At 38.5% G+C, this 23492-nt stretch overlaps 1 protein-coding gene across 1 annotated transcript; it reads left to right on the top strand.

Annotated features, from left to right (window-relative positions):
• Positions 1-13036: 13036 nt before the first annotated feature.
• Positions 13037-21937, top strand: F2RL1 (F2R like trypsin receptor 1). Its single transcript, XM_034441093.3, has 2 exons — positions 13037-13615; positions 20103-21937. Exons 1-2 carry the CDS (start codon positions 13543-13545, stop codon positions 21200-21202), a joined length of 1173 nt encoding a protein of 390 aa, XP_034296984.1. The 5' UTR covers positions 13037-13542; the 3' UTR covers positions 21203-21937.
• The last annotated feature ends 1555 nt before the right edge of the window (positions 21938-23492 follow it).

Raw genomic sequence — 23492 nt, 5'->3', positions numbered from 1 at the left:
CCTTCCTCCAGCTAAAGAACTAAAATATGGACGCACCATTTCTAATTAATGGCAATCCTTAAAAAATTACAACAATTATGTGTGCGTGTGTGTTTGTGTGTAATATTTTATATTTTTATATTTAGAGGAGTTAGTGGGTAGGCAAAGCCAGCATTTAAATAAATGCACGGTTAATTGTCCTGTAAAAACTTCTAGAAGACAGTAGGAAAGGATGGTCACAAATAAATAATTCCTGAAAGTCATCTGGTCCTGAGTTATTTAAAGCCTAATACATCCTAAACTTAATTTGGCAGGAGAGTGGCAATTTGTGCAGTAGCTTTACCCATAAGCTCAACAACCATAGAATTATAATTTAAAAAATTATTATTTTCCCATTGCACAGAAAATAAATATATTCAATCTCTGCATTTTTGATAACATCAGTCTCCTTCACATTTGCTGTCAGGAACTCCACGGCAAATGAATTTAAATTTAACACAAAGGGAATTTCCCAGATGCATTTCTGAATGGCATCTTATCAATGTGACATCATTACTGTAGGTCTGGTTCCTATGAACGTTTAACAGCTGTTGCATTCAGCCAAGTCACCACCCTAGAAATAAACAAACTGTTGTGATCATATAAAGAGATCCTCATAATTGATTAGAATGCATTTCTGTTAGATGAGATGGCACAATGTAATGACTGTTGACCTTCTTGGCTTAAACCCATCTTTCTCCTCTGCAAGTGCTTTATCTTTGATAAACCAGTCTAATTTCCAGTAAAGGTGCTTGGAACAGAGTTTACCGATTTTGCTTATAAGCCAAATTAAATGAGAATTTGCTGGGTCACATTTATCTCCTTTTAATCAAAGGTGACATTTGATAAATGCAAACTCTGACCAAGGCCGGTAATCTATTGAGCATAGTGGCACAATTGTTAGAGTGCAGGCTACTTCTGCTGTCTGCCTGCCATTTGGCAGTTCAAATCCCACCAGGCTCAAGGTTGACTCAGCCTTCCATCCTTCCAAGGTGGGTAAATGAGGACCCAGATTGTTGGGGACAATATGCTGACTCTGTAAATCGCTTAGAGAGGGCTGTAAAGTGGTATATATGTCTAAGTGCTAATGCTATTGCTATAGATTAGAACTTTTGATTATGAGAATATATCCAACTATTTTAACATGGGTCAGATACACCTCAGGGTACCTTTCAGTATTACTTCCTATTCAAACCCGGATCAAATAAATGTGTGTTGTAGCACTTCCTTTTTCTAAAAAAAAAAAATTGAACATTAATTCCAGAGTTCAACTTTTGAAAAAAAAAAAAAGTTCCATCACCTAAATTGGCAAAGAAATCTGTATCACTTCTACTTTATACTGATGTCGCATATATCTTATTTTCCATGCAAATTAGTTTAAGTTCAGACTTCCAAGCTTATGTTATATTGTGAAAAGAAAAGACTAAGAATCTCTAGAAGGCTAAAAGACTAATTAGCTAAAAGGTTTGAAAGTTGCAATCCTGCTGGAGAATACATGACACTTGTAGAGACCAAACAAAGAAACTGGAATATCTAAGAAATATTTGAAACTTCCATGTTGTGGAAACAAATAAAAATTGTTATTGACCATGCCTATAAAATAATTAATGGAACCCTGATTTTTACCAGTAATAGAGATAGTAATCATAATGCCCTCTGCTCTAAATATCGGTAAAGCATTCTGCTAATACAGCTTGCAAATTTGCAACTACATGGACCTCTAGGAAAGCAGTCCCAACTAAGGTACTCTCATCAATTCAATCTCCTTTATAGTAATTTCTTTTGAGGACAATTTGCAAATTAAAAGGAAACTTTTGTTCTTTTTTCATATAAGCCGAAAGCAGTAATTCACTCCTTGGATAGTTTAATTTAGTGAAAATACTTTATTGAACAACAAAGGAATTAGTTTGGAATGATCCCTTCTAGTTATTCTTTAATGCAATCCTTCCAGATCTATTGGAAGTTTGTAAGTAAGCAGTAGATGGTTCCAAGGATGGGAATTTTTTTTTAAAGAATGCTTGTAATCTTGGAAACACAAAGTGTTTGTGATTTATGGACATAATTTCAACGAAATGGATAGAATTTTAGCCATTTCTAAAAACTCCATTATTTTTCTTACTTAATTTCAGAGTCCTAGAATTATATGATGGTTCTTAAAATGTTTTAATGATGAAGATGTTGATGATGTTTAGGAACCACTGTTTTAATGTAAATAGATATATGTGTGCGTGTATACTACATATATTTATACTGTATATAGAGAACCTATAACCATTGGCTCATCATTTCAGAGATATTTCCTTTCGTAAACAAAGAAACAGAATGACCTTGGGCAGGCAAGAAATCAGTAGGAGAGCATCCCTGGCCTGCTCTCGAGTTGCCATAGGCAAGGGGGATGGAAAAACGAAATTCTCAGCTGCATAAGGACCTAGTGTCTCAGTCAAAACAGCACATTCAAACTGATAAGCTGAGGCGTCTCCACGGTAACCCACATTGGCCGGAGGAGAGTGATCTCTACAAACCCGAAATTGCTTTGTTGGAGAATGTGACTGATGACACACCTTGGGGGGAGGGGGGAAATAGGCTCAGAGCCAGGACATAAATTACCATATTTTTCGGATTATAAAACGCACTGGACTATAAGACTATAGTCCTTTTTTGGTGAGGAAAACAAGAAAAAGAAATCTGCCTCTGCCTCCCAGCAATTTTGCCTCGTTGCAGCAAACAGCAATCAGCCTGCTTTACTTTGATTTTTGTTTTCAGCATAGGTTGATTAGCACAAGGGGAAAAAAAATCTGCTCCAGCAATTTAGCTCCTTGCAGCAAGCAGCAGAGACCCGCGCAAAACAGCTGAGAGCAAAACAGCTGAGAGTCGGGAGGCCGATCCAATCAACTTGTGCTAATTAGGCTGTGCTGAAGTTGAAACGAGCTGTTTCTTCTTGCTGTTTGCTGCAAGGAGTTAACTGCTGGGAGGCAGAGGCCAAAGGGTGGGGGCCAGTGGGTGGGCGGGGCTACATTTGGTGTATAAGATGCACTACTAAAGCCCCACTAAATTTTCACCCCCTTTTAGGGGGGAAAAGGTGCATCTTATACTCCGAAAAATACAGTAAATGAGGTCAAAATTGGCTTCACTTGGAACTTGCCGACATGAAGGTCCTAATAATTTTTTTTTTTTAAATTTGATCTATATGCTGCCCTTTTCCAGAGACTCAGGGCGGCTTACAATGCGTTAAAATATACTTTTGTATATTTATACAAAGTCAGCTTATTGCCCCCACAAACTGGGGGCAATTTTGAATTGCCCCCAGTTTGGGGAATTTCTTTTGAAATCTCCCAAACTGGATTTCTTTTGAAGCTTGGTTCGAGGCTCATGATTTAATTAGGGGATCGGTCGGAACCCTAACAACGTCCTTCCCTCCCTTCCTGTTCCTTCTTCTGGGTTCCTCTTTCTCTTCTTTCCTTTCTCTTGCCAGCAGGTAGATAAATGGCTGCTGCTGGGTGTGGGAGGGACAAGAGAGTGCATAAGTGGCTGGACAATTTCTCCACTGAATTTCTCCCTGCCAATTTCCCACTAGCAGCGATTTTCCTGGGGAGAAGGTGGCAAGAAGTAGGCTTAGGACCTGGTTATTTACGGGACTGCCTACTACCACAAACAGCCTCCCACCGGCCGGTACGATCTCATAGAGAGGGGCTCCTCCGGGTGCCGTCAGCCAAACAATATCGACTGGCGGCCCCCAGGGGGAGGGCCTTCTCTGTGGGGGCACCCACTATCTGGAACGAGCTCCCCCCAGAGATACAGAGGATCCCGGATCTGCGCACTTTCCGCCGTGCTCTTAAGACCCTCCTATTTCAGCAAACCAGCCTGGCCTAATTTTCTCCCGTTTTAAAATTCTTTTAAATCAAAATTTTAATCTGTTTTAAATTATTAGGATTTTTAATTGTCTCGGACTAAATTATTTAATCTGGTTTTAATTATGTTTCTAACTTTTGTATCTATGTATTTTATTTTGTGCCTGTTCATCGCCCTGAGTCCTTCGGGAGTAGGGCGGTATATAAATTTAATAAAAAACAAAAAAAAAAGTGTAGGTGCATCAGCAATCGTATCAACTTTTTCTGGATTCCCTATCAACTTGTGAGAAACTGTTATGGAAAGTTGAAAATAAATATTACATGATTGAGGATGACTGAGGCAGTCCTGAATAGCAGCAGCGCAGCAGCACTAAAGTGGCAAAAGAATTATCAAATTTTATTTCCTCAGGAATAATGGATCCCTGCATTCTGATGATTAGCTCATTTAAGGTACATTTGTTGAGAAAGTTTTGCCCTATGCTGTAGCATTTCACCCAACTGAAGTTTGCAAAGTATTGAACAGGCATGAGTTTTAGTAGTATATAGATACTCCAAGCTTAAAAAAATAAAACTAGAATTTTGAACTTTTCTATCTCATATAATTGCTTTGGGAATTAAAACCACTTCTGTATTAAAAACAACAGCAACACCATATTCCAATGGTCCATTGAGAATCACACTCAACTTGAATATTTTACCCTTTACAGGAAGTGAGAAAGCATGTTATTGGGGGGCTTCAAGGGAAGAAATGGTGAATGAAGACAGCGTCACTTTTAGCAACCATAGCAGACAACCGCAGTGGAATGAAGTCCTAGAGAGTAGACCAGATATTTGTAATTCCTCTCCACATGAGGAGATAACTTGAGATTGCCCACAAGTGGTCCAGACAGTTTCTCCTCATGAGGAGACTGCAGGACAGCTATTTCCAGTGAGTTTAGAGCTCTGAGAGATAAGGGAATGCCATCTCCCTCCCAAACCATGGTCAGTGCCTTTCCAAAGGACACCGGGTTTGCATACTGCCTTCTCTAATCACTTTTAGAAATGATTTTTTAATCACTTTTCAGTTATTAGGGACCTTTGGATTGACAAGCTTTATAGCACCATGTGGATTTCATTACAAGAAGAAATTTTAAATACAAGTTCAAGGACTTCTTTTTTTTTTCTGGAATAAAGAGTAAAAAGATAATTAAAGCTTTGATTTTAGAAAGCTACAAACAGATTAAGGATCCATTTGGATTTGAAATAAGATTTGAAATTAATTATAAGAATTCTCCCCATAGGAAAATGCTCTTGTTTTGAATTCTTTAATAAAAAATGATAGGATGAATGTTGGATACTAGAAGGAACCAGAAAGAAGTAGAGATTACAATTAAAGGAGAAGAACACTTAAATTGGATTTATTAATACAGAATACTTGAGAGAAGCAAACTACTTTAACAATAGACTTATTTAAAGGGTATTTGTGAACAATAGACTTACAAGTTAATTTTAAGAGTGGCTGCCATTAAGCATAGGCTGTGTTTAAAAGATATAATGGGTGAGAAACCAGTTTTGCTGGACAAGACTGAGACTGATCTGAAAGTAGATTTTAAAATGACAGGCTACAAATATGGAAAAAGATGCTACATTCAATATGATGTCATAATAATTAAAAGGTAAACACAAATAACAAACCAAAAAGGGTGACCTGGATAACTTTCCTATACTGGATTTACAAAAGTGACTTGCTAAAGAATTTTGTGAGAAAGAAAAAAATGAAAAGAAATCAAGTTCTACAACATTATTTGAAGGATTTAAAGATCAAGATTGTGAAAAGTAGAAGGAAACCAGGCAGGTGAAATCCAGCAGGTTCTGACAGGTTCTGGAGAACTGGTAGCGGAAATTTTGAGCAGTTTGGAGAACCAGTAGCGGAAATTTTGAGTAGTTTGGAGAAATGGCAAATACCACCTCTGGCTGGCCCCAGAATGGGGTGGGAATGGAGATTTTGCAATATCGTTCCCCTGGAGTGTGGTGGGAATGGAGATTTTGCAGTATCCTTCCCTTGCCACACCCACTAAGCCACACCATGCCCACCAAGCCATACCCACAGAACCGGTAGTAAAAACAATTGGATTTTACCACTGAAGGAAACAATATAAAGTTTATTTAGTTGATCAACATTAAAATGATATATTGCTATCTCTAATAATCCTTAATGGACTTTTGCTAACCAAGACTGAATGATGAAGCTTTAAAAATGTGTTTATAAATAAGAAATGAGATATGGAAGCAAGAGATAATTTGTTGTATTTTAAAAGAAGATAAACAAATTACTAAAATTGTTTATACTTATGAAGATGAGGAAGTATTTTTTTATATATTTCTTTTCTTTTTCTTTACTATATTCTTTTCTTGTTTTTTCTTCTGTTCTGCACTTTCTATTTTTTCTTTTTTGTAGTTTGCATTAGTTTTTCATTTAATTGCAATGCTTAATAAAATTACTATAAGAATTAATTGCCATGGCAACTTATTCAGCTCAAATATAGTCCAGGATTGAGAGTAAGGCAGGGGTGGGTTCTAAAATTTTTTACTACCGGTTCTGTGAGCGTGGCTTATTTTGTGGGCATGGCTTGGTGGGGGGGGTAATGTGACTGGGTGGGCATGGCCAACTTTTTTTTAAAAAAACTTTTAAAAGCATTTTTTCTACAACCTTAAGAGGTTGCAGAAAAAAATGCTTTTAAAAGCCCCTGATGATCAGGCAACTCAGCTGGGATTGCCAGAGGCTTTTAAAGGCATTTTTTTTCTACAACCTCTTCGGCTGAAGAGGTTGTAGAAAAAATGCTTTTAAAAGCCTCCGACGATCCTAGCTGAGCCACGTGATTATCGGAGGCTTTTTTTTTTTTACTTTTAAAAGCATTTTTTCGGCCGAAGAGGTTGTAGAAAAAATGCTTTTAAAAGTTAAAAAAAAAAGCCTCTGATGAGATGGGTGGGGTAAGCGAGCAGCGACCGGGCTGGGGACCGGTTCGGGGGCGTGGCCAGCCAATGTTATTACCGGTTCTCCAAACTACTACAAATTTTTACGAACCCGGTGCGAACCAGGAGCAACCCACTACTGGAGTAAGGAATAAAATAACCTAAGTGTATAATTCGGTGATGTGTTAGGGTGTTCCTGTCTTTATCATAATGGTTACTGGCTTTGTAATGTTTGGATGGACAAAATAAATAACACATTTTTAAAAAAAATAGGGTAAATTCTGTATTATGGCAGCTGTATCTTTTAGTGAGCAAAGAAAATTGCTTAATTTTAAACAGACCAGAGAAATCAAGCAGACAGCTTTGTTGACTACTCATAGTTTAAACATTTAAACAGAATGATAGCAGAATTAGTCATGTTGAAGAGGGAATAGTCAGCTAAACTCTAACTAAACAATGCTGTGAACCTCTGAGAATTTAAAAGCCAAATTTATAATGTCATTTTCTTCAGAATATCTAGGTCAGAGCCACCACAAGCAGGTGTCCGAGTTGTGTGTGTGTGATGGGAGGCAGGGTGCCAAATTAAATTTTAAAAATTAATTTTCCAAACCTACCTATATATGCTCACTTACATCAGATTTCCTCCTTCCAAAAGGAGTATATCAATTCAGAAAATTCATACATATTGCACAGTGTGACATTATCAACACTGCTAACATCTTCTGGTGCACATATTTTGGGAAGTTCAGCCAACAAATACGAGCTGTGCTGAATCTTTTTTTTTCTTTTTTCTACCTGGGGCACCATAAAGGTGCCTTTTTTGCACAAAGGAGTCTTACAAATCATTGGTGGCCCTGACCTAGAAAGCCATTGTGAACTGGATTTTCATTTCCTATTTTTGTTATTTAATTTGGCAAATTGGGATGGAAAACTATGGCCCTTTTATGACTTGTGAACTTCAACTCCCAGAATTCCTGAGCCAATCATGCTGCCTCAGGAATTCTGGGATTTGAAGTCCACAAGTCATAAAAGGGCCATAGTTCCCCACCTCTGTGGTAAATTCTCACCTATTTTGATCCACCAGGAGCAGAAAGAACTGCTTCCAAGAAAGGGGAAGATTCACTGTTTAAAGCAGGAAGAGTTTTTGCTTCTCACACAACTGCTGTCCCCACCTCTCCCTCCCAGCCCTTTCTCAGCAATAGCACCCCCATCATCTACTCTTAAGATCAACTTCTCTTGCAAGGTCTGAGGGAAGAGAAAGTCCTCAAAGCAATCCAGGGTGGTCAACAGAGGATAAGCCAGTCAGAAGACGCCCGTCCCATAGACCCAATTAAGTGTTGACTCTGGGTAGTGAATTGGAAAGCAGATGGGGATGGGGATGGTAACAATGAACTCTGTACCTCAGTTGGACATGTGTTCACTGGTGGAGTCAAACCCATATTAGAATATCTAAGGTTGGTGTTTGTTTTATGAATCCAATACCCAACAGGGCAGTTTTGAACATCAGAAAATACACTTTTTATAATATTTCTATGTACACCAGGTATCTGACCCTGGCAACTTTAAGAGTCGTTGGGAATTTCCAAAATTCCCCAGCCAGCCCCACTAGCTGGAGAATTCTGGGAGTTGAAGCCCCCAAATCTTAAAGTTGTCAAGGTTGGACCCCCACATATATACCATTTCTCAGTATGAAAAATTTCCCCCGATACAGATACATCTTCTATGAAATTTACATTTTTATCATAGCAAGAACTGTTTCCATTTTCCAGCTAACCAAGAAAATAAGAATGAAGTCAGAACTTAAAACACTTCTGTAGGCAAATACATAACTTGTCTTAATATAGGAGCAAACTTCCTCAGACTTGCTTTGAAAATGGTGATCTGTTGAAATTGTTAGAAGATAAACTAATGATTGTAAATCACGCATCACATAGAAAATATTCCTTTGTTCTTGTTCTACATAGAAGGAACAGTTCAGATCTGGACTTCAAGATAGCATGTCTTGCCATTTTTTAAAAAAGCATAATCTGACAACAGATTTAAAAAAGCTTAAAAATGCTTTTTATGGATGAAAGAGTAGACTGTTATCCAACCAATAAACAAATGAATGATAAGTTTCTTTCTCCCTTAAATCCGTGAATATAAAAGTTTTGCTTATGTGAGGAATGTACATCTACTTGAACATTTGGAAAGAGCATCAGGGTTATTACAAAGAACAGAAGAATATTTTCTCAATTTTGATATCTTGGAGTAGGATATATAAATACACAGAGAGTGTAGCCATGAGTTCTACCTTTAAAATCTGTCTCAGTATAGAGCCACAGACTGAATACATTAGTGATTCATGGTATTGTAGAAATAAGATTACGCCAACCATTCAAGGATAAAGTAATTATTGTTCCTTCCCAAATTGATGCAATCTTGTTTCCTAGAAGGATTAGATCAACCGGATCCAAAAATGAAGGAATAAATTCTTAAATTCAGTTTTCTTTCCAATTTAAATATTAATAGCTTTTATTTGCATTGTTTTCTCTGGATCTTTGCCACGTGCTAATTTTAAGATATGCATTAACTGTCATATTTTTTTGGACTTTTTCTTCTTACTAAATGAATCAGCAATTAGAAACAGTAATCTACATTTGATGGAAGAAAAGGAACAGATGGTTTGGGGTCAAAATAGCAATTTTCAAACTTGTTAGTTTTTATCCAAAACAGATTTGAGAGCAGATACATTTTTAAAAATCCAATACAGTTAATCTGAAAAGAAACAAGTAATAAACTGGACAATCAATAAAACAATAATGTCAATTGAAATAAAGTTACTATGAAATGAGGTCATTTTAAATGTTAACAATTTATATTTCTTCAGTTGTTTGTTCCATCGTCTTTTGAAGAATTATATGCACTTGAGAACAGCTGTCCTAGCTATTCTAACTTTTTTGCAAAATGTAGGGGAAAGAAGGGAAATATTTTACAAATGAAGCTTTATACTGCAGTTTCCCCTACATTCTAGTGAAAATGTCAGGATTTCGGCCATGTTCCATGGGCACTTCCAGAAAATGTTGTTGGGAATATTCTTCTGGATGTTGTACCATTCTCAAGTTCCATGTTTTTCCCCCTTATATAAAATGTCTCCATGAAGCTATTGAACAAGGCAACATAGAGTTTTAGAGTTGTGTTCAGCATAGACTTGGTAAACTAGTACTAGTCTACAGTAGATAAATTGTACAAAAACCAACAAATAAAAATTTAATCCAGATAATAGTAACAGCTACTGTGTGGTACTGTGTGGGTTCAGAAAAATTGAATTAATTCTGTTCTGAAGGATTCCAAAAGAATAAAGTCTAAAGTTAAAACATACATATAGATCCATTATTGTTGTTATAATTTCAGTGACCTCTCTAAATTCCTCTTACTAGTTTAATTTGGTAATCCCTGTTTAGAAATATATAACTTGACTCATGCTCTGGTAACCCTCTTGTTTTTATTACTATAATGCCTTCTACATGGACAAAATGTGGCAAAGTTTTAACTAGAATTAAACATTTGTTCTGAAGGCTTTCACCAGCTCTTAGTTCATAAGTAAAGTTCAAAATATTGGTTTTTAGTTATATAGGTTTTTATGACATAAGATCTGAGGACCTACAGAACATTTATCCTCTATGTATCAAAACATGCCTTAAATTCATTAATTAAAGTCCTGCTCCAAGGGTGAATGCTAGTGCCAGTTTTCTTGATCATAGTGTCCTAAATACAGATTTATTCTCCACAATGAAATTTGACCAGCAGCAATTTTAGCTATTGTGACTATTACCTGTCCTCTCCAAAGGAATCTGCTTGCTTGTGTGTCTGCGAATCTCTTCGCCTTCCAACATACTTAAGTGCCACTAACTCTACTGCTGTTGCTTTCTATCAAAGGTGCATCAGGATGGTGTATTCAGAAATATTTTATTTTACCAAAGAGAAAGGGAAGCCTTTGGTTAAAGTAAGATTCTTTCTCCCAACACCTTTGTTTAACAAAGGAAGTGAAGAGATAAGTGAAGATAATGGGAAAAAGTAGGCCAGTTTAGAAGGATATCTGCATGATTACATCCCAATCAGAGGATGAATGGGTCAATATTACCTGGGTTGGGCGGGCAGCTTTTCCAATTGAGGATAATACATTTTGGGATAAGAAAGGTTGCAATACATAGCTTTTTCCATTTTCATTTCTGGTTAAGCAGTTCCTTTAAAAATGTTACGCTTATTTCCAGACTTCTACTGGTATTGTTCATTTTTTTCAATTCAAAATGGAATTTTATCATTGATTTTCAACTATTACATGTGGCTCGGGGGGATGCAAAAAGATGGTTCTGGGGCACTCTGATAGTCTGCCCAGGAAAGAATGTTTTCTCCAGCCATATGGGATGCAGTGATGATTAAGAGCCCAAACACAGTATTTTTATAAGATAACTGGAGTCGGAGATGAATAAAATATTTTATAAAAATAGAGCCTGGTGGCACAGCAGACTAAAGCACTGTTATTAACAGTGCTGTTATTAACATCAGCTGCCTGCAATTACTGCAAGTTCAAATCTCACCAGGCTCAAGGCTGACTCAGCCTTCCATCCTTTCTAAGGTAGGTAAAATGAGGACCCAGATTGTGGGGGCAATAAGCTGACTTTGTATAAAATATACAAAAGTATGAAGTCTATTGCTTAACGCATTGTAAGCCGCCCTGAGTCTCCAGAGAAGGGCGGCATATAAATCAAATAAAAAAATAATAATAATAAAATAAATAATAATAAATAAAACATAAATGTAACTTTAGCCTGATATTGATTTTTGATTGCATCATATATTTGATATACAAGAGGCCAGATATTTTTGCATCAAATTTGCTGCCTTCTGATTAAAATAAAAATCACAACAAAAATAAGCCATTATTTCCCCATTTAAAATCAATCAATAGCATAAATGACTGGTCGGGATTGGTAAGAGAGAGCAAGGGAGAAAACGTGTCTTGAGCACTGGGATGCAAATTCTGACGCTTACTTAATTGCATGTAATGAGCTGCACAAGAATAAAGGGCTGAAATTTGTGTTATATTTTGTCAGGTTGATGTCACCATGATTAAGAAGAGATGCTAATGATCAACAATAAAACAACAGATATCAATATTGTTAATTAATAAAAAGAAGTCTAGCGATGAAGGCATTGTAAAACTGTTGAGGGAATATTTATTCCTATTCTGTGGTCTTGTCTATGATTGCTCCATTTTGGTTGGTATCTGTAGGAATGTTCATATGGCCCTATAAAGATAAGTACAGTTTAAAAATGCAAATGTATTTGCAGTTTTTACAAATCTCCACATTTGCAATTTATCACTTTATGAACCGTTATGGATTTATCTAGCAATTTATCACTTTATGAACCATTATGGATTTATCTAGCATGGAGGACAGCAAAAAAAGATCACTCTTCAGTGTTGCAGACAGACCTTCTCCAGATTATCATCAGGTTTTGATTATAGATAAATCAGTGGTGCCCAAACTTGGCAATTTTAACACCTGTGAAAACTCCCAGAATTCCCAGCCAGCTGGTTGGAGAAGTCTGGGATTTGAAGTCCACAGATCTTAAAATTACCAAAGTTGGACATCCCTGAGACAAATGCTTTCTGTTCATGAACTTGCTTTTTATCAATGCAGTGGACAGGCTATCATTACTTTTGTGTTTAAAATTTAGGGTTTTCTTTTATGCAAATTAGAATGTCCTTGCTTCATTTTGCTCTTGAGGGCTTTTTAATATTAAAGAGAAAAATTACAGGGACAGAAGGAAGACAATGAGGAGGCTCAGTACAGAACAATAAACATTTATCTACAGCACCGTGTTTTAACTTGGCCATTTAAAGACGTATAGAGTCTATAATTCCCAGAATATCCCAGTCAACATATTGGCTGAGAAACTCTGGGACTTAAAATCCACACATCTTAAAGTTGTTGGGATTGACAAACAGACCAATCGTACTGTAAATGTTATCGGGGTAAAAAAAATTGCGCAATAGGCTGAAATGCATTTGAAGACAGCCGATAGAAAAGAAAAAAGAAAAAGAAAGTTTGTTTATAGTAGACACCATTCCGAGTAGACACCATTCCGAGTAAACCCTTCTCTTGGGGCGCCATCGCGGCTCCTCCCTTTCTGCGAAATCTCCAGGCGGAGGCAGCGACGTGGCCCCAATTAGCGTAGATCAGACCTGCGTGCTCGGTGATGATAGATACGCATTCTCTTCATTGTTGTTTCGGGTCGTCTGGGTGTTTAGTCTTAATAAAAGCATTCCATAAACATAAAAAAAAACCCATGCACAGAGCTTTTCCTTTTTAAATTCAGGGCTCGTCCCCTACTGTAAGGGAAGAGGTCAACTATCCTGCCAACTGGCGCCCCGCCACTCTCGGTGTTCCCGGCTCCCCCCTGGGCTCTCCCGCGCGGCGCTCTTGGCGCTGCCGGCGAAGGAGAAGCTTGCCTGCCAGCCCGCCGCCGGGCGAAACTCCTGCCTTCCCCGCCTCTCACAGGCTCAAAGGGCACCTGGCCGGCGCGAAGGGGCGAGGCTCCGCCTCCGCCGCCCTCTCCTTTTTTTCAGGTTGCGGTGAAACTCCGGTGAAACTCCCGGGCGCCGACAAGGAAGGAGGTGGAAGTTCTGTGTTCGCCGCCGGTGCCGCCGCGATCCAGTGGGAGCCTTGCCGCGGATATGGGGCGCCTCTGCCAGCCTTGGCTGGGGGTCCTGGTCTTGGGAGGAACTTTGGCCGTCGCCTCTGTTACAGGTGAGAAGCGAGAGGTGCGCTTGGGAAGTTTTCGCCCTCTCCCGTCTTTTTTCCTCCATCGGAGCCGGGGTTCCCGCCTTTCGGGACCGGTGGGGAGACGGGCTGTTCTGGGGACATCCTGTGCGTGTGTCCCGTCCCCCCCCCAAGGTGCTACTGGACATGGGGTGGGGTGGGGGGCTTGCCCTCTCAACAAAATGGCTGCCGTGGGCATAGGACCAGGGACAAAAACCTGTTTTTATCAGAATGGCTACCTGCTCTTTTCCCTTCTGCCCCATGGCGAACTTTCTTCCTACTTTTGATGATCCTTTGGGGATCATCAGGAGGACAGCTTAGCCAAGATCACCCGTTGTTTTTCTTTTGTGAGAAAGGTTAGGGGCCTTTCTTGGGAAAATAAGAGGCTGGATCTGGTGGTTGTCCTCAGCTTGGCTCCCCCTTTCCTATTTTTCAAAAAGGAAAATGCCAGATAGGACAGGAAACCTGAAGGGGACGGAGGGAGATTCTTCAGGTGTGTGGCTGTTCTCTGGGCACCACATTGGGAATTTAGCTTGACAGTCTAGTAGGCGATAGAAAAGGTTCTTGTGTCATCAAAACAGGAGTAACTTCATTGGGATTTAACTCCCCCAGTGAATGTGTGCATTGAGTTGCTGCAGTGATGTTATCTATTCACTGAAGCTTTTTTGTTTTTATGTCTGATAAATAGAAGCTTAACCTGATGACACAGCCTAGTTCCTAACAGAAACAGGTTCTTTAGAAGAGAAGCAAAAGTTTGTTTTTTTTAAACTTCTTTGAAGCTAAGTTACAAAGCAGTTACAAAGACGAAGTCCAGAAGTTCAGGAAACTTTTTCTGCCTTGACTGCTTGAGAAGTTTCAGTTTACCACTTGAAAAGCTGACTTGTAGCAAACTAATTAATACCTCTTGTACTTTGATTGTTAGTGAAAAGATCTAAAGAGTTTATTATTTCAAAAACCCACTATTTTTTTTTCTTACAAGCTAAAGTTGAACTTTGTTCTAGCTAAGGGCAGAAGTACCTGTTTTCCAGTAATTGGTTGATGTTAATAAATCTTCAGAATAGCATAAGAGCTCATTCTTTTAAAGCTGTTTTAGAATGAGAGCATTAGATTTGGAAATATAAAAATTAGCCTTTCATAAAGGAGCATCACAGTATTCTTCCTTGAATGAGCATGTGTGTGTGTATGCTTAAGCAACTATAACTACTCTGTTTACTTTACCTTCATTTTAATTGCTTAGAAATTTTAATCTGGATTATAAAGAGGGTGTTAGATTCTAAGAAAAGTGATAGATGAATTTCCTGTATGTACAATCCAATAATATGAATGACTGCATCAACATAAACAAGTGGTATAGGATCCTAAAGCAAGAAGTCCTTCCTATCTTGGGTTATGATATAATTTTGCAGTTTGATGAGTTGGACATGGGCAGTGGTGCATTCTTTTGGAGGTGGAAGAAAAAGGAGAATGTATCTGCGGTTAAACTGACCTCCATGATTTGGGGGAGTTGCTAGAAGATCACAGCAAATTCATATGCAATAATAATTAATGCAGTGTTTACAGTTTAATACTTAGTATTACCTTCATTAACTTACCTTCATTAACTTGCATTAATATTAAATGCTGAGAAACGATGAAGAGCTTCAGATGTTGAGGTATTATTCTACAGAGCCAAATAACATGGAATGTATGTGGTGAGCTTAAATTGCTCAACATGAGAAGAACCTAAAATGCCCTTTACGTCTTTCGCGTCTTTGCCTAATAAGGATTCCCTCTCTGCTTACGACAAAGTACATACTTTCTACATAAGGGAAGCTGTTCCTGTTTACCACCCAAGATACTTTCAGGGGGGTACTGAACAAAAGTATGACCTTTTCCAGTGAACGCTGAACTGAACTGAGTTTGCATAAATTAATGGGTGAACTTCTGATCCAGTTAATACTAATGGCCTCCCACACAATGAATATAATATAAAATGCACAAATAAGTTAGTCCCAAGTATGCTAGAGTAAAATGAGCTGGTGATATTGAGTGCTTGGGAACTGGCAGACAAGAATATTGTGCCTGTTTCTCAATCTCTTGCACAAGTTACATGTTGTGAATCAATACACGATTCTCAATGTCAAGTTGATGCTACAATACCAGTTGACAGATTTATTGTGTTTTATTAATCTAAGTGAAATGTTTATATATATATTGCTAATCCATGTATGATATGCCATACGTTAAATAAATAAACCAATTGACAGAGAAGTGGGATGGGGCATTTCTAAGAAAAGAAAAATATTATTTCCCTTTATTTTCTTTCTAGACCCTTAAGATAAAAATAAACCTAACAGGGTTAGAAGTGTGTATATATATATACATCCATCCATCCATCCATCCATCCATCCATCCATCCATCCAATGTGAGTTCCTTGAGGAACCTATTTGAAAAAAATAAAACATTAAAAAGATGGGGGGCTGCGTATATTTTAAAAAGATGGGTGAGGGCTGTATATATTTTGGCTAGCTGGCCAACTTACACTAGCAGGGCAAAGTGGGAATTTGGTGTATGCACTTGTTCTAATAATGTGTAGCTCTGTCCATAATAGCTTATCAACTCAAACTCTGATCTGTCTGAGGTGAGACACTGCAATTTAGATTGCAGGAATTGCATCTTTTTCCCTTTTATAGAAAGCAAGGATGTTGGGGTAGACAATAACTTTTCTCATTGATATGCAACATCTACCCTATCTTGTTGTCCCTCAGATGTTTTTATTAAAGCCAATAGAAAACTTCCTTGCTTGCATTAAATCCTCTACAATGGCAACAAATTTTATTTCTTAAAAAAGAAAATTGCCTCTCCAAATTTGCTATTTGGGCCAGACTAGATATGATTTAATCTATAAAATTGGAATTAGACGTTAACATTAAAAAGCAAAAAAAGTTGCAGAGCTGATCATTTTTGCCCCTCCTTTTTTGGCTCCATCCAGAATGCTGAAGTGTTCCTGGAGTAACACTTTCAATCACAATCAAAATTTAATTTGGACTGGAATATTGGTTGCTGAGCAAAGTGCTTGTTAAGCTAGATGCATGACTGCTTTACTCAGTGACTACAATCTTGGCATTCAGGGTTGTAATTGTTAAGCAATCTCCTGGGGTCATTAAACAGATGGAATCCCAGGTAAGGACCATGAGGTCTCAGAAGGTGAGTAAGAACTGGGAGGCTTCACTCAGGAATTGAAAATGCTTCTTTCCAAAATTCCAGCAGGATTTTCAGACCTTGAGTGAAGAGACACACACCCACAGCCTGTGCCAGGCCTTACCTTACCTCTTCTCTCTGCTGGGATTTTGGGTTCCTCTCATCTGTGGGAACTGGCTGAAAAAGCTGCCTGCTGAAGGCTTTCAGTTGCCTTCTGTGCATGAAAAGGAACTGACAGAGGTGGGTTGCTGCCACTTTGCACCGGTTCTCTAGAACTGAATGTTACGGATTTGCACAGTTCAGCGAACCGGCAAATCCCACCTCTGGCTGGCCCTGCCCGCCTCTCCCCTCCCAGGAGTCCCCCTGTTTTGGCATCCAGTTTGGTGGAGGGATGCCTTCCAGGCCCAAAATGGGGCATGGGGAGGGGGGGGCGTCATGGGTCCCGTTTTCGCTTCCAGGGTTTTCGCTTCCAGGGTGGTGCTGGGAGGCTAGCAGGCCCAAAACAGGGTGCAAGGGGGCATCACGGTCCTCCCCCATGCCCCATTTTCACTTCCAGGATGGTGCTGGGAGGCCTAGCAGACCCAAAACGAGCCTGTTTTTGCTAGCAGGCCCAAAATGGGGCATGGGGGGGGGTGTTTTGGCTGCCAGAATGCTGCAGGAAAATAGTGCATTATCATTACTGTGGGGTGAGTTGGGAATATGGATTTTGCATTATGATAACTGGAGTGAATTTGGAATGGGGATTTTGCATTATGATTGCTGATAAGTAAGTAGGAAGCAGTAAAAGAGGAATGGAAAAATCCCTATCTGTAGATCAGTGTTTTTCAGTCTTAGCAATTTTAAGATGGGCGAACTTCATGATGCCTGGGGAATTCTGGGAATTGAAGTCCATGCACTTTATCCATCCATTTATCCATCCTAAATGGATTATCCATCCATTTAGGATTTTCCATTCCTGTTTTATTTAGTGTTTGGTGCAGTTAAATAAATCAGTTGTGGTTTCCTTAACAAATAGTGATTAAAGCGATATGAACCATTACTGGACTTTTTGTGAGAAACTGAAATTAAAAGTTGATCTGGGCTTTGATGATTAGATATGGAATTATGGAAATAATGTAGACAAATGTTAATCTTAGAGTAAGAGTTTGATATATTTTGTACTTATATCTGTACCAAAGAAAGTTGGAAATCATTCTTTTTTGGTTTTCCTTCTTTTCCTCTTTCTTTCTTACACTTTTACTCTTTTTCTTTCCTGAGCCTTTTCTTTTTTCAACTCTGTTTTTTATTTGTTTATCCCTTAGCTTTGTATTTTTTTGATGTATGAAGGATCAAATACTCAGCCATTATAATTCTACATTTTTTATTTACATAAATCATATCAAAATTTAGAATGAAATCTACTGGGAGCCATCTCATATAAGGCAGGCTCTGAGTCCCTCTAACCAAAAAATGTTTATTGATAGAAGAGGTTATTTGTAGCTCAGGGTTGAACTGTGGGGTCCTTAGTGCTCTCTGAGCTTGATGGTTTTCTTGCAGATGTTTCATTACTGTAGAAAGTTAGCACCCATCCCACTCCTAGAAGAATGAAATATTCTAGGAAATATTATAAAGGCAGAATATTATATCTCCCTGGATGAGAAAAGGACAAACACGCTCTTGGAAAGCAGCCCCAACCTTTGTTGATTGCCCCAGCAGATATTTTGGTGCCAACCTATCTGCAAGACAAAAGGTTGGGCCAGCTCATCTACAAAACAAAAGAACCTTACCCTCAGTACATGATAGGATTAGCCTTCTACCCAACTCACCACGTGGCACAAATAAAGCCCATCATTGCATCAAAATAATGACCCATATTGCCACATGGGAGTCTACAACCAATCAGGATACTTCCCCTTGCCACAGGAACGGGAAGCAAGGTCATAGCCCAAGAGAGGGTATAAAACTATCCCTCTCTCTCACCCATGTGCTCATTTTGCCCAGGATCAAACCATGTGGTCTTTTCCACCATTAAAACCATCTTTCCAAACAGTCTCCATGTTTCTTTTCTCCCCACTTGGAACTGAACCCAGTTGGATATTTCTTCCAGCATTACCAAACTAGGTAACATCATCAGTACTAGAAGGGAGTGGAGTTTGCTCTTATTTTCATATACTAGTGGCTTACCCTATCAGTGTTGATCAGTTGCTTCACAAACAGTGTTTTGATTGGTGCCAGGTCTCCACAGCCTCAGGCAGAGAAGGGCTATTCTGCACCCCTCCCTCAAATGTTCTTTAAAATATAGAGCTTCCCAGCATTCCTTTAGGAACCTCCAACATGCAAACTATGGTTACTCATCCTAAAATGAATCCTCTTTATCTAGAGCTTCAAAATTTGCTGTTTGCTAGGAAGATGTGTAGCTAAAAGTCAGTCTACATTTAGTGTACATCTGACTTTGGGGATATTTCTTCATAACCAAACAAAAGTGTATTTTCAGTGAAGTTCACACCTCTTGGTCACTGGATCTGGAAGCAAAGGCCACATTTTGTAATTAACCTCTGCGCCCCGTTTTGACTGGCAGAGTGATGCAGGAGGCTGAGTGCTGCCACACCCCCTGGCCATGCCCACCCAGCCACGCCCACCCAGCCAGTCATTACGGTACAGAACCGGTTGTTAAACTATTTGCAGCCCACCATGGGAACTGACCTCCTTTGGCCGGGTTCAGGAACAAAGCTGAAATCTTCATCAGTTCCCATTCTGTACCCTGCTAAAGGACTCCAAGTCTCCTTTGTGCATGGAAGAGAACTCCTTTGATGGGGTGCAGGAACAGAGCTTCAGGATTTCAGCTCTATTTTGCATCCCTCTGAAGAAGTTCAGCTCAGTGGATAACTCTTTCAGCCATTCCACAAAGATGAAAGGGAATCTTTTCAGTAGCCGGCAGCAGCTTGCAACCTTCCCTGCCGTCTTTCCCATTGACTTCCTAGGGAAACTGACAGAAAAGAATCCAAATGGCAGTTACATGACTGTAGGGTGCTTGGTAGCCAGTCATAAGTACAATGTTTCCAATGCTGTCATAATTCCAGGCTGTTGTTAAACAGTCATAAATTGAGGACTACCTGCAGAGTTTTTCTTATTAGTCTTCCTACTGGAGTCAAGTTAGCCTGTGTAGTCTCCTCAATTCAACAGTATTTTTATCCAAAGCAAAACAAATTATGGTACCAATTATGTATTTATAACTTGTTACTTCATTATATAGGCTATGTGGGAGATTGTTAATGGCCAAGTAGCTTAACTTATTTGCTTTGTTTCTTTTTTTAGTGAGAAACCAAACTGTCTTTTCAAAAGGAGGAAGAAGCTTTATTGGTCAAAAAACCAATTCAACAAACAACAAAGAAGGATACAAAATAGATGAGTTTGCAACCAAAATCCTAACAGGAAAACTGACTACAATTTTCCTCCCTATGATCTACATTATAGTCTTCATCATTGGCTTGCCAAGCAATGCCTTGGCTCTGTGGGTTTTTTTCTTCAGAACAAAGAAGAAGCATCCTGCGGTGATCTATATGGCTAATTTGGCTCTGGCAGATCTCCTATTCGTAATCTGGTTCCCTCTGAAAATTGCTTACCATATTAATGGCAACAACTGGATCTATGGCGAAGTCCTGTGCAAAATACTTGTTGGGTTCTTTTATGGAAACATGTACTGCTCCATTCTTTTTATGACATGCCTCAGCGTGCAGAGATATTGGGTAATTGCAAATCCCATACTGCACTCAAGAAAGAAGTCAGAAATTGCTATGAAAGTTTCAGCTGCAGTATGGATCCTCCTGCTGCTTGGCACAGTGCCACTATATCTTATTAACCAAACTGTTTATATTTCTAACCTTAACATCACTACATGTCATGATGTCTTACCGCAGTCTGTGTTGGCCAACGACATGTTCCACTACTTCCTTTCCCTGGCTATTGGGGTCTTCTTATTCCCAGCCATTCTCACAACTGGGGCTTACATTCTCATGATAAAGACTCTTAATGCTTCCATTACAGATGCAACAATTGGGAAGAAAAGGAGAAGAGCCATCAAGCTCATCATTATTGTACTTTCTATGTACTTGATCTGTTTCTTGCCTAGCAATATTCTGCTGGTGGTCCATTATGCCCAGATCAAAAGCAGTGGATTCAGTAACGTATATGCATCATATATTACAGCCCTTTGCCTTTCTACTCTAAACAGCTGCATCGATCCGTTTATCTACTACTTCATTTCAAAAGACTTTAGGGATAATCTAAAAAATGCCCTTCTATGTCGAAGTGTGCGCACCACCAAGAGGATGCAAGTCTCTGTCTCTTCAAACAGATACCCAAGAAAATCCCCCTCTTATTCCTCTAGTTCAAACACAACTAAGTCAACTTATTAAATTTGTGCGTACGACACAGGAATGTCTGGATTTCCATGGACAGAACATGAAACCGAATTCCAGTAACATTTAGTAAACAAATGTTTACAGCTGGTGGACCTTCTTTCCATACAAAATTATATGAACAAACATGTCCTTTACAAAGGGAAAAATCAAAGTGGCACCCCTGATACGGACAATATAATATATTTGAGTTTGGGTTTAGACCAATACAAGATTATTTTTACAAGCGATTAGCAGGTGTGCAAATAAGTTTTTCCATATTGGTGTTAATCAAAGAAACATCTTGCATCCAGGCACAAGTGATGGTCCTAACTAATATTAACTAGTTTGAGATTTTAGACAACTTCTGTTTTATAAGAACGGGGAACGGTAGAAGAACATTGACAGTTTGCCAAACCTGTCTTTTCCTAATCCAGGATCTATGAAGGCCCTGGAGTACTGTATTATTAATATCCCAGTGACTGTTCTTTGCACTAATATACTTAATACTTTTATTTTTAACTATGCTGTGAATATGCAATGTTTCCAGTAATGTAGCATGTAAATTGTAGGCTTACTGCAATATTTTAAAATAAAAATATTTTAAATGTTTTTAATTAAATAAAGGAACACTTTTATATACTTATTTGAGTTTGTTTGGATGTGTGAAATTTGCTTTCACTTTACCAAACTGTAAAAAGTTCCATTTTCTTCTCACTGGCTCCAAATGAAATAAAAGATTTAAGAACCACATCTCCAAAGTAGTGAATGGATCAATAAAAGAACTGGTTGATTTCATTTTCTCCGCTGTAAAATCCCCACCAGGGCCACAAGTGTGTCTAGCCAGGCTACTTGCCCACCTAATTGTAATTTATTAAATTTAATTCCTGATGAAAAAAAAAGCTGGCCCACTCTAAAGCACCAGCATTTAGCACCATCTTATCTGTTTTCTTATAATAGTCCCATTGGCTTTCTGAGGAAACAGTGGTTGAGTGGCTTTAGCCTACTGCTTTTTTGAAATGTGGTCACCTATCCAAATACACACACACACACACACACACACACGTCCAATATGGGAAACCAGTGAGAAAAAGCACTGACGGGGGCTGAGAGAAACACCTTCCCAAAATCGATTTCCGTGAACTTAAGTGTTTTGTTAATAGGCATGCCCTCCTAGAGGAGATATATTGTAGAAGCATCACTAACACACAACATTTTAAATGTTTTCATTAATGCCTCAATGTTTGCCTATTCTCTGCCCCTCACCCCCACTTGTCTGTTTTATAGCACCTTGTGTACTAAAAATGATCTGCCATTTATTTTAGTTGCTTATACCAGTATTTTAACTTAGATTGCAATCTCTGTTGCTAATCCAAAAATAAGCTCTTTTTTCATCTCTGACAATGTAGACTGCTCCTGAATTGGGCATGGCAGAATGCAGGTATCAAAACAGTGATAAATGATTTTTCTCAGTAATTCTGTTCTGGGTTAAGGAGATACTTTAGAGATCAAATCCACACCTCTGTTTTATCTGGTGTGACAAACATGTTTGAAAATAGCATTAGTAAACTAATGTAGGCAAGTCAATGTTTGTAAAACTTTTTAAAAAAATCTTAGTTGAAGCACCAGCTTGAACTTCTCATGACTCAAGAAAACCCCCTTTTTTAAGCTGACTAATATTAGTACTTAAGAACTTTCTTTGTTTTTACTGAATTGTGTATCCTACCTTTTTCCTCTAAAGAAGAGAGCTTTCAGCAAAGCAGAGCATAATTAAGAATTCTAAGTTTGTTTTAAAAAATGAAGATATGGTTATAAAAATGCAACACATTTTGAGTCTTTCGACTGTTCTGAGCTCAAAACAAAACGTCTTAGGGATTTCAAATTTGTCATGTCATACGCAGCCCTATGGAAGAATCAGTAGTTAGAACATTTAATTTCCTTGATAGTGTTTTTCTCTAGCAAGGTTTACTTTTTATTTTAAGTAATCAACCAATTGTTGATCCAATGAATCAGGAATTGAGCCTAACGTCATGGACTGAGAAAGAGTGAGTACTCTAAAATTACCCACCAGCAGTACTGGAAATCCCAGTCTCCTGGTTTCTAGCCTAGTGCCTTAATCATTAAACCAAACTGGTTCTCAGTAGCTAAAACAATACCAAAGATAATAAAACTACAAATTCTTAACTATATTAACTCACATTCAAAGGCAACATCGCATAAGCAATGAGAGGTCACAGAGTCTTGGGAATGGTTTATCCTATCTTTGGTGGACTAGCACAAAGTACCTCGTTTTAAAAAATGAGTTATT

Source organism: Pantherophis guttatus, chromosome 2 (assembly GCF_059756535.1).
Source record: "Pantherophis guttatus breed Tessera chromosome 2, ASM5975653v1, whole genome shotgun sequence".
Classification (NCBI taxonomy): domain Eukaryota; kingdom Metazoa; phylum Chordata; class Lepidosauria; order Squamata; family Colubridae; genus Pantherophis; species Pantherophis guttatus.
Note: the sequence above shows the minus strand (reverse complement) of the source record. Positions and strands in the feature narration are given on the sequence as shown.

Coding starts and splice junctions, on each gene's coding strand:
- F2RL1 (XM_034441093.3), top strand. CDS start 13,543: ATGGGGCGCCTCTGCCAGCCTTGGCTGGGGGTCCTGGTCTTGGGAGGA. Junction 13,616..20,102: donor GGCCGTCGCCTCTGTTACAG/GTGAGAAGCGAG, acceptor TTCTTTTTTTAG/TGAGAAACCAAACTGTCTTT.